Source organism: Pteropus vampyrus, unplaced genomic scaffold (assembly GCF_000151845.1).
Source record: "Pteropus vampyrus isolate Shadow unplaced genomic scaffold, Pvam_2.0 Scaffold300, whole genome shotgun sequence".
NCBI lineage: Eukaryota > Metazoa > Chordata > Mammalia > Chiroptera > Pteropodidae > Pteropus > Pteropus vampyrus.
In genome coordinates, this window is record NW_011889081.1 from 1,538,431 (window position 1) to 1,554,789 (window position 16,359).

The 16,359-nt window shown below is 39.7% G+C and overlaps 1 protein-coding gene across 1 annotated transcript in view; it reads left to right on the forward strand.

Moving 5' to 3' along the window:
• Nucleotides 1-6: 6 nt before the first annotated feature.
• Nucleotides 7-16,359, forward strand: part of CREBBP (CREB binding protein) — a 120,903-nt gene continuing 104,550 nt past the window's right edge. Inside the window, exon 1 of the mRNA XM_011376497.2 lies at nt 7-160. Within this exon, the coding sequence (XP_011374799.1) occupies nt 76-160 (85 nt within the window). The 5' untranslated portion in view covers nt 7-75. The remainder of the gene's footprint in view (nt 161-16,359) is intronic.

Consider the following 16,359-nt stretch of genomic DNA (forward strand, 5'->3'; position numbering starts at 1 on the left):
GGCGCCGACCCCCGCCCCGGAGCCCTCGTCGGCCTCGTCGCCCGTGCTCGGGGCTGTTTTCGCGAGCAGGTGAAAATGGCCGAGAACTTGCTGGACGGACCGCCCAACCCCAAAAGAGCCAAACTCAGCTCGCCCGGCTTCTCGGCGAATGACAGCACAGGTGAGGAGGGGACCGGGCGGGGGTCCGGGGCCCTCGGGGGCCGCTGTCAGGCCCCCCTCCTGGAGGTGAGTGTCCGCGGGAGAGCCGAACTTGGCGGCGGGCGTGCAGAACCCCCCCCTAAGGTGGAGGCCTGCGCAACCCCTTCCCCGGGAGACCCGCCAGAGAGGGGAAGTTTGTGGGAAGATTGTCGTGGAGCCCGAGTGGGACAGCACATGCCCGGGTGCGTTCAGGTTTCCCGGAGTTGGTGAGCCTTCGCGTGTAAACTGAGTAGTACTTACAGGGAAAAAGTAACGTGGAGCGTGTTTATTTTGCGTGGTGATTCCTTACGCCTCCCTCTGCCGCCGTGTGTTGACACACGCGTGGTCGTCTGGAGGGATGACAGCGGAGGGTAAGTTTGATGGCTAGAGAAGGAAATAGTGCAGCCGAAAGGGGGACCTCAAGTGTGTTCTGAACCGGTGACATTCATAACGCTGCGACCAGAATACACTAAGCAGCAGCCAGCCTGTGAGTTAAAACTTAGAAGTTTCTTGGAATGTGCTCTTTGGGAGCACATTAGTAGTATTTTGAAAACTCTTGTTTGCTCACCTAAGTCATTCCATTTTTCACAACCCACACGTCGTTAGCAAGATGTCCTAAAAGTTGCTGTGATGTGTTTAACTTCACATGTATAACTTTAAAAGAAAGTTAAATAGATTAATTCGGGCGGCAATCATTATTTGAGCTTGTGTTGCTTTTACGGTGATGTATAAAAAATTTATGTTAAGGAATGCAGGAATTACGATTTTTCAAAACCAATTCTTTTAGCAGGATACTGACTAAATCATCTTCTCATTGTTTAGCTTCCCTGAAAATTTTCTTAGGTAATCATATCAGTTGTCTATGAGAAGTGTTATAGTTTTCGATTTATTTAATAATTCTGTGTTCTTCTTGGTTGGTTCATGTTTAACATTGTGAACTAGTTGTATTTCCTCTTTTAGAGCTCTCCTTTGCAGTAAAAACTTGTCTCCGCTGGGAATGATTCTGTCTCCCGCGCAGCTTGCATTTCTCCAGTCCAGTCTTGCAATAGCAGCATCTGAAAATCAGTTTATAATGAATGAGTCCAAATTGAATTTTATTGCTGCAGCAATGCCTTCAGATTTGCAGTAGACACAGCTGTTCAGCTTCTGCAAATATTTCTGTGACTATCCACTAGCATATTTCTACTAGTGATCTAAAAATCTATTTCTACTGTTGAAACAAAACTTGAATTTTGTGGCTTCGATTTTAATACAATTTCTAGAATATTTATGTAGAAGTGAGAAAGTTTTTTAAAATTCAGTCATAAGGAGATTTTTTTTAAATTAAAATGAAATTTGTTAAACAGGGAAAGTAAATAAGTTTTGTGGAATATAAAAGTTACAAATCTTTTTTTTTAATGATAAAGAGTTGAGTTTTATGTTAATTTTGTAAAATCAACTTAATCTGAAGCGAGATGATTTAAATGTTCTTCATTAACATTGTAATGTTTGAGTAAAAAATCTTTAATCATGTGAAACGTAGATCATACCAGGCATGTTTAGCTTTGAAGCTTGTCCTCTGAAACTGGTAACTTTTTGAATAGCTTTGCTATTGAACGAGGTTATTGAAGATTTTGTTTTATACAGAAGAACAAATTAGTAACATGAGACTTAACAAAAAGGTTTGTCCTACTAAATATATCTAGTTGTTTCCAAGATAGATCCCAGAGGTTGGCCTTTTGGATAGTTTTGTTATTGGATGGTCAGATATTTACATAATGTGCTGCTAATCACAACAGAGTTTATCTGAAATGATTTCTTATTCTTGCCCACTTCTTTCCCCTTTCCAATTTTGATCCTTGAAAGGTATGGGAGGTTCTTTTACGCTCGTGTGATAAATTTGAGGGAAGGCAGCTCTGTATGAGAAGAGCTGAGGTGGTTAGGAGGAGTGAGAGGAGGCCTTGGTGGCCTGAGATATAAGAGCTCCTTGGACTGCCACGATGCAGTGCATTTCTGTGGGGACTTGTCTATGGAGTCATTGGTGTCTTTTAGATGAGTCTGGAGGCTGGCTGTTGGCCTAGAGACCAGAACCTCTGACATTGGGGAGCTTACCAGTCAGAGTGCTGCCCAAAGGGTGTTTGCAGTCTAGCAGAGGGAGCATGGATGTGTAGCATCTCTGAGTGAAAATTCTGTTGCCACCGATCATAGGCGGGAAAGGTCAGGATGGCTTCTGAGGAGAGCATGCAGAGGTGATGCAGAAAGGAAGAAGGAAAAACAGTCCTTTCACCCTACCTAGACCTCAGCTCTGAAGTGGCACAGAATTTGATGGTGTCATGTTGTCAAAGTAGTATTTTCTTCTTTTACATTGAAGGCTTAAACGCTTTCTCACAACTGTAGTCTTCATTACTTTCATACTTTATGAGAAGTAGGACTTTGTATTACCAGTATATAGTTATGTGTTTTGGAAACTTCTTTATTTAATATGTCCAAATTAAAACAACATATTAGTGTCTTTCAGCAACAGGGATGTATGATTTAACGTGTAGGAGAAAAAATATCCAGGCAAGCCGTAGACTTTTGTCAGCTTGAGACTAAATTTACATACAACAAATAGACTATAAAGAAGTTTTTTAAGACTGCCTTCTGAAAATTGAACATAGGTATATTTCATCTGTGTAAGTGTCCCTAAGCAGTTGTGATTATATTTTATAATGTGAATCCTTTAAATGCAATAGAAAACCATGTTTAAAGAAAGCTCGTGGTAAATATGGTTATCAGTCAAAATGCCTTTCACAACAAAATGATTTTTTTATGTATGTGCAGTCTTTTCGTATCAAGAGTGCTTTTCTCCCCATCACTCAGTTTGGTTATCACAGCATCCCATGAGGCAGAAAGGGAAGATAACTATTCCTGCTGCTTCTTGGTGAGGAACCATACTTGAGAGACTATAGGAAGTCAAAACCAGAACCAAACCTAGGTCATTAAGGTAAATAGGTTTATACAGTATATTCTGTTTTAAAATCCACATCCATAAACATGGAATTTACTTGAATAGTGGATCCAGGAGACTGCATTACTTGGCAAGTTTCAATAGCATAACTCCAGGGAGTGAATTTAATACCTATGGGGAAAGTTTGTAACCAGTTATGGGGGAAGCGGGGGTGTGTTCTTGCCAGGGGTGCAGGGCAGGGACTCCCTCTTATGGTTCTGGCAACAGCAATGTGTGGTCTCACCTTCATGGTTATTGCAGTAAATAACTGAGGACCAGTCAGATTATTTCATCTCTTAGTTAATTTCTGATTAAATAGGAAATCTTAAGTGTTCGTAGAGACTTATAGAGTTAGGGCTTTCCATGACTTCCTTTGCAAGTAAAAACTTGTTAGAAGAGCAGAGACTTTTAAATAACTGGGAGAGGAGCAAGAACACTGGCTCCATTTGAAGTTTGTTGGGTGATGGTGGGTGAGTATGAATCCTCCCAGGGTGCTTTGGCAGTCGATTAAAAGATTGGGAATCACTCCTGTTCAGCATTCGCATTTGATTCCGTAATTCTTAAGCATAATTGAAAATGAGTTAGAAAGGAACTGAGGCTTAATTCTGTAGTCTGAAGTTGATGCTTAGATTGTTAGCCAGAGATTTTACAACTTCTGACTTGTGCCATTGTAGTTGTGTGACAAAATATGCGATTACTTGGGACTATGTAAGTGCCAACTTTATATTTTTATTTAGTGTGTTTGAAAACAAAATAGTTAAAAGTAATTTTGCCAAAGTATGCCTTCCTTTATTAAGATGAAATATACCTTATTGTGTAAAGCAAGATTAGGAAAGCTTGTTTTAAGCCAGTTCAGTTCTTGGGGCAACATTAGTCAGGACACCACTTCTTTTTCTTATTCAAACCAGCACTACAAGAATATTCCAAGAAACCAGAGGGCACGTGAAGAGGTATTTTCTCAAAAAAAGATTTTGCATTCACATGACGTTGGGAATAGCCAAAGAACTTTACCGTAGGCCTTCCCAGAGCTGTTGTGTACTGATGGGCTGGAGGTCTTGGAGAGAGGGACTGTAGTTTGCACCATTCCTAAACCTTTTCTATGTAACATATGGGTGGGCAAACTTTCTGTTAAGGGCCAAAGGATGTATTTTCTGCTTTGGGGGCCATATGGTCTCTGTCACAGCTACTCCACACTGCCATTTTAGCGTTAAAGCAGCCCTGGACAATACTACAGGAATGGGTGCAGCTGTGTGCCAGTAAAACTACTATTTGGCTCTCGGGCTGCAGTGTCCGGCCCTGATGTAAAGTGGAACTAATGCTCTGAGGATCCATTGGGAACACTGGGCTGCCAGAGTTGTGCCAGTGGCAGCCATCTCTGAAGGCTTCAAAGACAAGCAGTCGAACAGCAGCCACCACAGGTTTTCTGAGCACCTACTTTTTGCTCGTCTGACTGCTGGCCACGAAGCAAGGGAACCCGGGGTGTTAATTCTTGAGCCCAGTGAGCTGCAGGGGGAGCTATGCAGTCTGGGCTCACTTCAAAGCTCATGGGAGCCCCTCTCTGTGTCTTTTTTGTTCTTCTGTTACAGTTTTCTGTAACTAATTTAAAATCAGGTTGTTTAGCAAAAAAAAACCCATTTAACTTAATTAAAGTGATTGTTTAGTTCCTTTGCTTGTCATTTTGCTTTTTGTTGATGCCAGTGGCTCACACAGTATTTCCTTCTTACTTCGTTCTTCATCTTATGTCCTCCGAGTCTGCACCTTTCAATGAATCTTAAAAGTGAACAGCTTCGTGAGAGCTTGTGAGAGTTTTTCACAATCACATTCCCGTGGTTGGGAGCAGTGCCGGACACATGCTAGGCTCTCTGGAAATAGTTGAGGGAATGGGTGAATGAATGTGCAGTATTTATCCTTCAAAGTTCTCATAGTGTTTCTTGTAAGATTTTGCTTTTAGCTGATTGCCACAAATCTTAGGGTCTTTTTGTCCTAATCCCAAGTTCTGTTGAGGTACAGATGTGCACATGTGCATTTTTACCTGTGAATCAACCTGGTTGGCCATAGGAATGCTCAGGCCATGGCCTGTTGGGGCTCTCACAGCCCCTTGGTGGTGGCAGCACAAGCTGTGGTGTTATCTGGTCAGCGTGGGGCATGAGAGTACTGGCTTTGCAGCCAGGCCCAGTGGGTGCAGTTTCCCTTCCTCCCTTACTAGCAGTATGACCCTGGGCAAGTTACATCAGCTCTTTGAGCCTCCGTTTTCTCTTCTGCAAAATAGAGGTAATAACCATTCCCATCTGAAAGGATGGTTATGAAGGTTGATATGTGAAATATGCCAGCACTGTTTTTACTAGGGAAAGTGGGTATGCCCTATAGTCCAGAGTTACTGGCGTGCTCAGCTGATTGGACTAGAGACCAGTTTGTCAATGGTCTGGAACCGACAGTAGCCACGTACACATAGCCACACAGGCCCATGAGTAGGCAGATCTGTTGTAGTGTAGCCCACTCAGTGAGTATGTAGCCAAGAGTTATATAATCAATACAATTGATTTTTGCCTCCGTTTTCAGTTATATTTTTTAATAGGAACACAATGGCCTTGAAATTCTAAAATGGCAGAAACTTAAGAGGTGTGGTGTGTTCTGAAAATTCTTACTAATTTCTAAGCATATTTCATGGACTGGTTAAATATCAAATGAATATGTAATTCTCTTTCTTTACTGGGTATTTTGTACTTGGTCTGAGGTACCTGTTAGGCAGAAAGATTCTGATTGATGCCTTTGAGTAGCTTAGAATGTGTTGACAAGGTAAGACTTAGAGGCAAAAGTTGAGAAAATAATACATAGTGCAATCAAATGCTAAAATGGCACGAGTCAGAAAGGGTGACCCAAAGAGGGCTTTACTGAATGCCTCTGTGTAGAAGTCCAGGGCTGGGTGTCTGAGTGGAGGGTAGCACCTGAGCCAGACCTGGGGAATGGATGAGGGGCCTTGACTAAGGGAAGCAAACACCAGGAGTAGCCTGGTGGACCCTCTATGCACCTGGAGTCTGGTGCCTCCTGGGCCTTCTCCTGCTAAGTCAAAGTGAGGAGTCAGGCAGCTGGGGAGTCTGCTAGTTTTTTGTGCCTTCTTATTGTTGGAAAAGACACTCTGGCTACTCACAGCAGTTTTGTCTTTGAGAGTGTGATCCACCCAAGGCTCTCAGCTTTGTCCTCTCTGGTTGTCCCATCCAGTCTCTCATAAGCTCTCAAACTCCTGGCCATGATGCCTTATGTGCCTGGTGTTCTTCACCCCACTTTAAGACCTTTTCCTTCCAGCGCCTCCCTCAGAATTCCTCTCACAGCTGATGGCTCCTTGGGTCTTTTGCGTGCTTGTCCACAGCCCCTGCATTAACTGGGATAAGGGATGCCACACTTTCCCAATTCAGCCTAAGGGTTAACTTTTAAGAACATACTCACATTGGAGCCCTCTGCCAGTGCCTGTTTGGGGAAGGAGAGGGGGTTTGCATATTTGACTTTGCATGAAGGCTGTGATGCCCTGACAGAAAGGCTGGGATAGAGCCATGCACAGGGTTCCTGTGGGAGCAGAGCAGAGCTTTGAGTGGAAGTGACTCACTCATATTTGGGGGCAAGCTCTTTGGACATGGAAGTAAGCAATAGTGGTTCCCTCCCCACAGGTTCTTAGACAATATTGAGAATGACTATTGCTGTCTTTGAAAAACTGCCTTCTGGGTGTTTTCTGGTTCTAAATTTGGGAGCCAAGGTTATTTTTGAGCTTTATGTCTAAAAGTCGCATTCTTTTTAAACCTTACCCTTAGAAAGACTTGCATATTATCCCATGTGACATTTTCCCCTGTGTTTCATTTTCAGTAGTCAAAAGAATGTTAGTTGAACCATCGCTAAGTAGTATCTAATGATGAAAAAATATCATTTGATTAAATGTGATTTAACTATTTCTAGGTATTCCATCTGCTTCTGTTTGAAAATCTCCTAATTTTCCAATTTTTTAAATATATCTGTGCCTTGCTGTATACAGTAGGTATTAATAGTTATAGGTATTTAATGGGTTTGTACAAATTGAGTTGTAAAGCAGATTCTTTTTATAATTCAAAAGCTTCCCTTTGCACTGCCCACCATATATTTTGTTTTTTTTTCTTAACAAAACTGTACCACCTATACATGTTAACGTTGTAGTTAGAACAACCAGTGAAATAGCAAGAAAATAAGCTACTATTCTTTATAATATCCTGTAGAGAGAGGCTTGTCCAATATTTAAATAAAGTAGATTTGGGTATTTGATTACAAACTGAATGATAACACTCAGGAACGGCAGAAATCTATCAAATATTAGAGTTCTCTTTGATGATTATGGAGTATAAGGGCTTGACCCAGTTCTTTTGGATTAAAATATTTTGAGTATTTGTCACCTGATTAAAAGTAGAACCTTCTAACCATGACTCAGAGTTGAAGGAAATGTCAGAGCTTTTTATATGGGATGTGGGCATCGTGGTAGTAAGGAGGAGGGAGTGCTGGCCTCTGCTCAGAGTGGACGTTAAATCTTGGCTCCCAGCTCTTCAACTGTGTGACACGGGCCAGTAACTTTACATTTGAGGTTTGGTGGGGTGGCGGGAGAGTCGTCTCATCTCTAAAATGAATCTTTTCCCCCTAGAATTTCCCTTTGGTTAGATTTGTATAGTGGGGCTACTATGGTTCCTGGCATATAGCAGGTTGTAGCAGCTATTATTATTGTTTAATTGTGTGGAAAAATATAGATGTCACCTACCTTTCAGGCTGGTGAAAGTTGGGATGATGTAGGCTAGGGGTCTAACCCAGAACCAGATCCATGGAAGTTTCTTGCTAAGTAAATGGGAAGATGCCTTCCCTTCCTGTTTTGCTTTCAGCACCAGGGCTACTGTAGTCTCAGTACCAGTTTGCAGAAGAATGAATTAAAGCTGAGAATCCAACAAAACTGGTCATAGCTTGACACCCTTTACTCAGTCTGTGTTTGTAGTTAAAAGTTGTTTTTTATTGGAAAATTGAAGTCTAAATAGAACTGTTTTTCTAATATTTCAGAACAAGGACTTGATTTAGGTTAGGACAGAAAAAAAAGGAAAAACAAATATGGTGAAATTACAAAAATAGTCTTTCTTTTTCAGGAAATAGGGGAGAAAATGGCCTTGGGATCACTATGCAGTTTAGTCTGGGTGATTGGTTGAAAGAAATAACCAGTGAAATTTAATTTCCTCTTTGGTTCAGTCACCACTAGTCTTGAAGGAATTTAGCTCCTTGCTGTATTGTGAGAATTTTCTCTTCTTGAAAATAACAGAAGGATGTAAAGTATTGTTGGATTTTTTTTGTCATTTTGGTTGTGCCTCTACTACTACTGCAATTGTTTTTTTTAATGATGAGCACAGACTGCCCAGAGTTGAGCTTCCCTTAAAAAAAAAAAATCTGAGGAAATCATTAAAATTATCGAGAGATAATTCAGTATTTTAACTCACACTGGTGATTTTCTCAATCTTTGAAAGTTTAAGGAAAAACTGATTCCTTCTCAACCATAAGAGAATAGTTTGGACATTTTATTTGTTTGAAATGGTGGCATTCTCATGATGATCTGTATGTACGGTCTAGCAGAACTTTCTGTGATGATGGACATATTCTTTATTTTCACTGTCCACTGGAACCACTAGCCACTTGTGACTGTTGAGCACTTGAGCTGTTACTAATGTAACTCGGGAACTAAATTTTAAATTTTATTTAATTTTTATGAATATAAATGTAAATAGCCATATGTGTCACAGTCCTAAGTACATTTACTTATTTGTCTAGAGTTTTCTTTAAGATGTTTATGATCTAAAGACAAAGTTCTTCTAAAGGGACTATCTTTTAAAGATAGAAATTCAAAAATATTTATTGCTTTAAATTTGGGATTATTCACTCATTTCGAAAATACTAAATGAGTATTTAGTTTTGCATGATTAGGGTACAGCAGGGGTCCCCAATCCCCAGGCTACAGACTAATATCAGTTAGTGGCCTGTTAGGAACCCGGCTGCAGAGCAGACAGACAAGTGAGCAAAGCTTCATCTGTATTTGCAGCCACTTCCCAGCGCTATCATCACCGCCTCAGCTCCACTTAGATCATCAGGCTCCTAGATTCTCATAGGAGCACCGCTCCCTGGTGCTAAAAAGGTTGGGGACTTCTGGGGTACAGGACAGAGTCTGTTCTGAGGGGTGTTAGAAGGCCTCCTGAGGGAAGTGGCATTAGCACTGAGACCTTAGGGTGAACAGGAGATTGTGGGGGGATAATATTCTAGGCGTAGGGAAAAGCATAAATATCACGTGTGAAGGTCTGGGGGTACAAACTCTCAAGTGTGTAACAGTTTTTGCAAAACACAGTTTTGTTTTTGGTTTACATTCAGTGGGCTACCATTTAAAAGTAATGTGGTCTTGCTTCTAAGAGATGGAGACTGCTGGTGTGGCCCTGCTCTGGGGACTCAGGTGGGCCTGGGCTCCAATCTCAATTCTAACACTTAATTCTTTTATTCAACAAATATTTAAATGTCTTATGTAATTCAAATTAAGCATGCTTATGTATTGGATAGTGCTAGGCTATGGTGATAACACCGATGGCTCTGTCTTGGAACTAACAATGTAGTGGTATAGGTAGGCAATCCAGCAGCCCTACCAAACCCTGTCTGATTGCATACTGAGATCAGAGTTGTGACTGGAAGGAACCAGATGTTTCAGGTGGGGTGGTCAGAGAAACTTCTTTAGAGGAGGGACACTGCAGCTCTTGCAGGATGAACTATAAGGGGGAGTCAAACTGGGCATCTGAAAGCCAGTAAGATTGTGGAGAGCCTCTAGTGTCAGACTAGGGAATCCAGGTCATTTTTTAGGGCTTTAAAACAATACAAAATTAGAAACCCATTGATTGCTTCTAGGGGAATTAGAAGAAGTCTAGATATGCTTTTCCAAGGTGTATTTTTCCATCCATGTTCCAATCTGCAAGGAGAATTGACAACTACCTTCTCTCCTCCCAAACCCCATTTGTGGGAGGAAAAAGGCCCATGAAAAGCAGCTTAAAAATCAGAAATGGTGTTCTTAAGATGTGAGGAAATTTTTGAACAAAAAGAATTTTCTTTAAAAAGATTTTTTAAAAAAATTCTTTTGAATGAGTAACATATTCATAGGGCTCAAAATTCCAAAAAGTACAAAAGAATATTAGTAAAAAACTTCCCTCTCCTGTTTCTGGAGTCACCTAGTTCTATTCCCCACAGGCAACCAGGGTATATCATTCTAGAGATATTCTTTGCATGTGTATAAGCACATGCTTTCTCTTCTAAAGGTGCACGTTATACATTTTGTTCCACTATAAGTGCATTTTGGACTGTTAGAAATATTAATATTTGAAGAGCAGTCTTCATTCTAAAAGTCCTTTTTGGGGTGGTTCCATAGAGTAGTGGTTAGCATATCTGCTTTACACGCAGAAGGTCCTGGGTTCGTGCCCCAGTGGAGCCAAGGTCCATACTCTGGGTGCATCAGGCCCCGGGTGCACGCCGCGAGTGCGTGGGAGGAGACGCCCCACCTTCAGAGATCCATTTCTTAAGGGGAGACGGCAACATCTGTAGGTCGGGGGGGGGGATTAAAAAAAAAAAGAAGAAGAAAATTGCCTAAAAATAAATAAATACATTTGTACATAAATAAAAAGTCCTTTTTTGGTAAATGGTAAAATATTTTGGTGCTGTACTTAAAATGATTTTAGTGTTTTCACTATACTGTATAAATAGGAAGAATCGAGGTTTTAAAATTTTAATTTCATATAATCTCAAACAATATTAGAGGTTTTGTTACTGTCATATTACATGCAACCAGTTCATACCAAAATTCTGTTTATAGTTTCCCAGTTTCTGGAAAAGATTCTTAAAAACTGGTTTTTATTACCCATCTTATTAGTTGATTTACAGATATCTGTAACTTAATTTCCACATCAAGCAGATAAAGTAAAAATCAACCTCTTTGGTAGGACTTCTAAGAATATTCATATTAACTTCAGACCTTTTCATTAATTTAGTTATTTTAGATTACAAAACACTAAGGTGACTCAGAAGTCCTTCAGAAAAGGAGTATCTGAGTCCTCTGTCATTGTGGATTTGGGAGAGGGTACTTAAGAGAAGTTTGAAAATCATTACATAAAAAGGATGGAGAACAAAAATGATAATTAGATCTTTTTTAGGTGTAAAACGATATATACTAATGCATGTATAGATTTCCAAAAGAAAATCTCTAGAAATTTTTTATCTTGGGGATGGGGATGGCTTGGGAAGGCTCTCTACTTTTCACTTTATGTTCTTTGGAATGCTTAAAAAAACAAAACAAAACATAATTTTTGTCATGTAAAACTAGTTAAAAAGTAAACCAAATCCAAAGCAAAACACCCTCAGTATTTGTGGTTAGAAGAATCTGTTAAATGATGAGAAGTAGAATTTTGGGTAGTTCCTGTTTCAAAACCTTTAGACCTTTAGCAAGAATGATTTGACCAAAGTGTAAATTAACTTAGAAGTGCTATCCAGATTTGAAAATGTGATTATGTTTTAGTGTGATGTCCAGTCATCACTTCCTTTGTCACAAGCTCCAATTTTAACAGAATCCTTTTATAAGAGGTTTCTTCATTGATGTGCTGGAAGCTACAAGACCTGACAGCCAACCAGTGTTTCTTTGAGTGTTTTGAAATAACATCAGCTTTACTGACGTGAGCAATATTTATCTTACTACTACATTGGGTACAAAATGTTGTAGGTAGATTGTCACATTACTATAGAAAAAATAGTACTTTTGAAAGTCCTTCTTTACATTTTATTTTCCTACCTTTTAAGTTCATTTGAATACTAAAAATGTTTTAAACTAATATGGAGTTCATTTCAGATTTTATTCTTAAACTGTAAACAGTCCAGTTGGAACTGGGAATGCCCGGAAGCATTCTAGGATTTACTACCTGGGCTAAAGCTAATGACCTGGGCCAGGACACCACAGGGGCTGCCTTTAAAAAAAATCAGTTTCTTTAATTACTTAAGACAGGTAGTTCACTGACATGGTTCACAAATCAGAGGAGGACACATATTTGTAGAGTGAGAGCCTCCCTCCTTCCACCTACTCCCCATAGATGTAAGTAGATTGTGCTCTTCTCCAGGGTTTATCTCTTTTAAGAAGACAAGGCTTCCTTACCTCCTTCCTTCCTTTTTCTTTACCCAAGGTAGCATACTATACACATTGTAGCAAACCCGTGCATAGCAACACATGGAGGGCTTCCCTCATTATCTCTTTCTATATATAGTTGCTGGTGTTCCCTTGTATGAGATGGGCCATAATTGATTTAATCTGCTCCCTACTGATGGACATTTAGGTTATTTCCAATCTTGTCCTCTCACAAACAGTGCTTCAGTGAATGGCTCTGTACAGTTATATGTATATTTGTAGAACAGATTCCTAAAAAATGGAATTAATGGTTAAAAGGACTATGCATTTGTAATTTTGATCATGTCATCAAATTGTTCTCAAATATGTGTCCTCCTCTGATTTGTGAACCATGTCAGTGAACTACCTGTCTTAAGTAATTAAAGAAACTGATTTTTTTTAAAGGCAGCCCCTGTGGTGTCCTGGCCCAGGTCATTAGCTTTAGCCCAGGTAGTAAAGTTTAAGAATAAACTCTTAAACTTTAAGAGTTTATTCTTAAAGCTTTAAAAGCAGCATACTTAGACCCAGCATAGACATCACTAGACATTTTGTGCATATTTATTAATATAGTCTAGTTGATGATAAATTATTCTTCACCTTGTGATTTTCCATCATTTTGTGCCTCTCAGTTGCTTTTGATTAATCTATAATTTTAGGGTGTGCTTTATTTTTCCTTTAAGATTATTTTTTTGAACTGTTTCAGATTCACAGCAAAATTGAGAGGAAGGTGCAATGATTTCCTCTATGTCCCCCACTTATGCACAGCTTCCCCCCTTATCAACATCCCCACAGAGTAGCACATCTATTACAACTGATGAACCTACATTGACATCATAATCACTCGAGCCCATAGTTTACATTAGGGTTCACTCTTGGTGTTGTACATACATTCTGTGTGTTCGGACAGATGTATAATGGCATATATCCACATATCCCTTATAGTATCATACAGAATATTTTCACTGCTCTAAAAGTTCCCTGTGTTTTACCTATTCATCCTCCACACTCCCCAACTCTTGACAGTCGCTGATCTTTTTACTGTCTCCATAGTTTTGTTTTTTTCAGAAGGAAAAGTTGGAATCATATAGTACACAGTCATTTCAAATTGGCTGCTTTCATTTAGTAACATGCATTTAAGGTTCCTCTATGTCTTTTCATGGCTTGATAGCTTGTTTCTTTTTAGTGCCAAATAATATTCCATTGTCTAGATGTTGGTGTACCTTTTGGACTTAATGCATTTATTTCCCGTTGTGAGCTCTCATGTAGTCCACACATTTCTGTATGTTGTACACTTGTACTTCTAAGTCTTTTCCCTTCTCCTGACTTGGTGTTGCTACCTGCCAGCTATTACTCAGCATTTGGGCCAGCAGGCCTGGTCTCTGGGCATCAGATTGCTTGTATTTACACTGTGGCCAGGTAGCCTGAGGTGGGGGTTGCTTCTGCAGAAGTTGGATCCTATCTCAGCCCCCACATTCCTCTTACTCCAGGACCTGTAATTAGGTTGCAAGGTGGATAGGCAGCTGATTACAGCACCTCACCCAGGTCTTGGTACCCCTCTCAACCGTGGTGATGGAGAAGAGTGAACCCCTTTCTACTCCCTCTGATCCAGACCATCTGGTTACCGTTTAGGGGCTGCTGGGTAATTTATGGTCAGTCGGGTGGTGGCTTGCTGCTGAGACATCACCTTTTGTTCCACTTTTGTCTCATGAAAGCTTTTCTCTACTCTTTAGGGCTGAGGGAGGCAGCACACAGACCACATTTAAGAAACTAAAAATTGTCCTCACTGTCCAGGAATGGCTCTTTCCTGGAACTTCTAGGTATATCAAATGGAGATAAGAGGCTGACTGCGATTCCAGAATTCTGATGATTTTAGGGTTCAATGTGACACAGAACTTTCAATCAGGATTGTCTTGGGTTCTTTAATTGGAAGGAAAGTAAATAGCAAACATTTAGTGAAGCAAGATTTCTTGATACCTGATGCAGAGTAACCATGAAGTGCGTTTGGGAATGAAAAATTTAAATGCTCAAATTTTAATAGTAATTATCATGCAAACTAGGTTTTACCCTTCCTAAATAGACTTATTCTTGACCAATTACAGATACGTCTCACCTTAAAATGGGGTTATGGAAAATATCATAAGTCGAAATGAATTTAAATATACCTGACCTGACGGAACATCATAGCTTAGCCTAGCCTACCTTAAACATGATCATAATACCTAACATTAGCCTACAGTTGGTCACAATTATCTAATGCCATGAATACGCTGAAAGATTATTGGTTATTTACTCTCATGACTGCATACCTGGCTGGGAGCTATGGCTTGGTTCCGCTGCCCAGCATCACAAGAGTGCGGCACAGCAGCATATCGCTAGCCTGGGAAAAGATCAAAATTTAAAATTCAAAATATGGATGTGTATTGCTTTCATGCCATCTTAAAGTCGAAAAATTGTTATTTAGAACATCGTAAGTTGGTGACTGTCTATATACAAAATGCATTTTTTATAAAGCAGGTATTTCTCCTCTGACTTACATCATAGCTTCTAAGGTATTGTAGTTTTATTTCAGTTAGTTCCATCTAATACAGTAGCTTTGTTTCCTTCCCCTCACTTCAGACAGTATAGTTCATGGTGTTTAAATATTTAAAGGTACTTACTAGGCAGGTTTCCATCTAAAGAGTCCCCATGGATGCATCCTCTTGTAACATGAATATTCATCTCATAAATTGCTATAAATTTGGGTTTAACAAATTGAATTGTCTTATAACTCTCAACACAACACTTCTATTTATACTAGAGGATAGAACTTGGGTTTTATTATTTTTCTGTCATATGTTCTGTTTTGTATGGTGAACAATTATTTAAATAGACATTGACAATGATCTTCCCCAAGAAGTCCATTCCTCATTTAGAGCATTCTAGTGGGGTCCTTCCTACTTATTCAAATTCACATACCTACAGAGGGAATCCTGCCGTCTTGCAGCTCTTTTTCTCGAAACTCAGTATAGCAAAACGCAGCTCGTTGTGCCTGTTTAGCTTGTTGTCTTCCTCCTCTGCCCATTTGACATGTTCTGTTATTCTCTTTTGTCAGTGTACTTTTCCCTCTAAAATTCTTCTCTGAATTTGTCTCTTACTTGAAGCTTTTCTTGCTTCTGTTTACTTTCTTATTCCACTTGACTGTAAAATCTGACATGTATGCATTATCAGTTTCAGTTTATGACTTGAGGTCCATGGCCTGCCTTCCTCAATGAGAGGAAGGTGGTGGTGGTGAACAGACTTTTACTCAAGGCTCAAATAAGCCCAGTCAGCCACGTATGAAGTGAAGGCCCAAGGAGAACAGGGACTTATTCTTGCTGTAGAAAGGCCTAGAAGGAGGTGGATTGCCCAGCCAACCCCACTTTGGCTCTTGAGCGGATAGTGATTACAAGGAGCAAGAGTTTTTACTCATATAAGATCACTGTTCAGAATGAAGTAAAAACTCATTATCCTGTACTAATTAGAGGGTGGTGTATTTGCATTAAAAAAGCTTGAATCACAGATTTTAGAAATAATTTGCTTTAATTATTTCCTAATAGTCATTGTAAAAAGAAATAAAGGTTAAGATGTCTTTAGGGAACTTGCACAAATGCCTAGATAAAAATTGTTTGTAATGGCATAAATGCTAATAAAACTGCTTTTTTTTTCCTTTCCACCAGCATTATCATCATCCTCATTGTATTTTAGTTCTCCATTGTTGGAGAATTCTTCCTTTCTTTATTTTCACAGTCCCCAAGAATTTTCAAAGCATTTATTCTGTAATCGTTATAGATTATTTAGGCCTTTACCATAGAGAAATGAGTACTGTATAGACATCGTATAGTTTAATTCTTTAATCAATGATCCTAGGGGCAGGTACTAATTTCACTTCCAGAGCTGAGGACACACACATAGGGAGGTAGTAGTAGTAAGTGACAGAGACAGAGCTGAATCGAGACCTGTCTGGGTACTTTTCTCACTA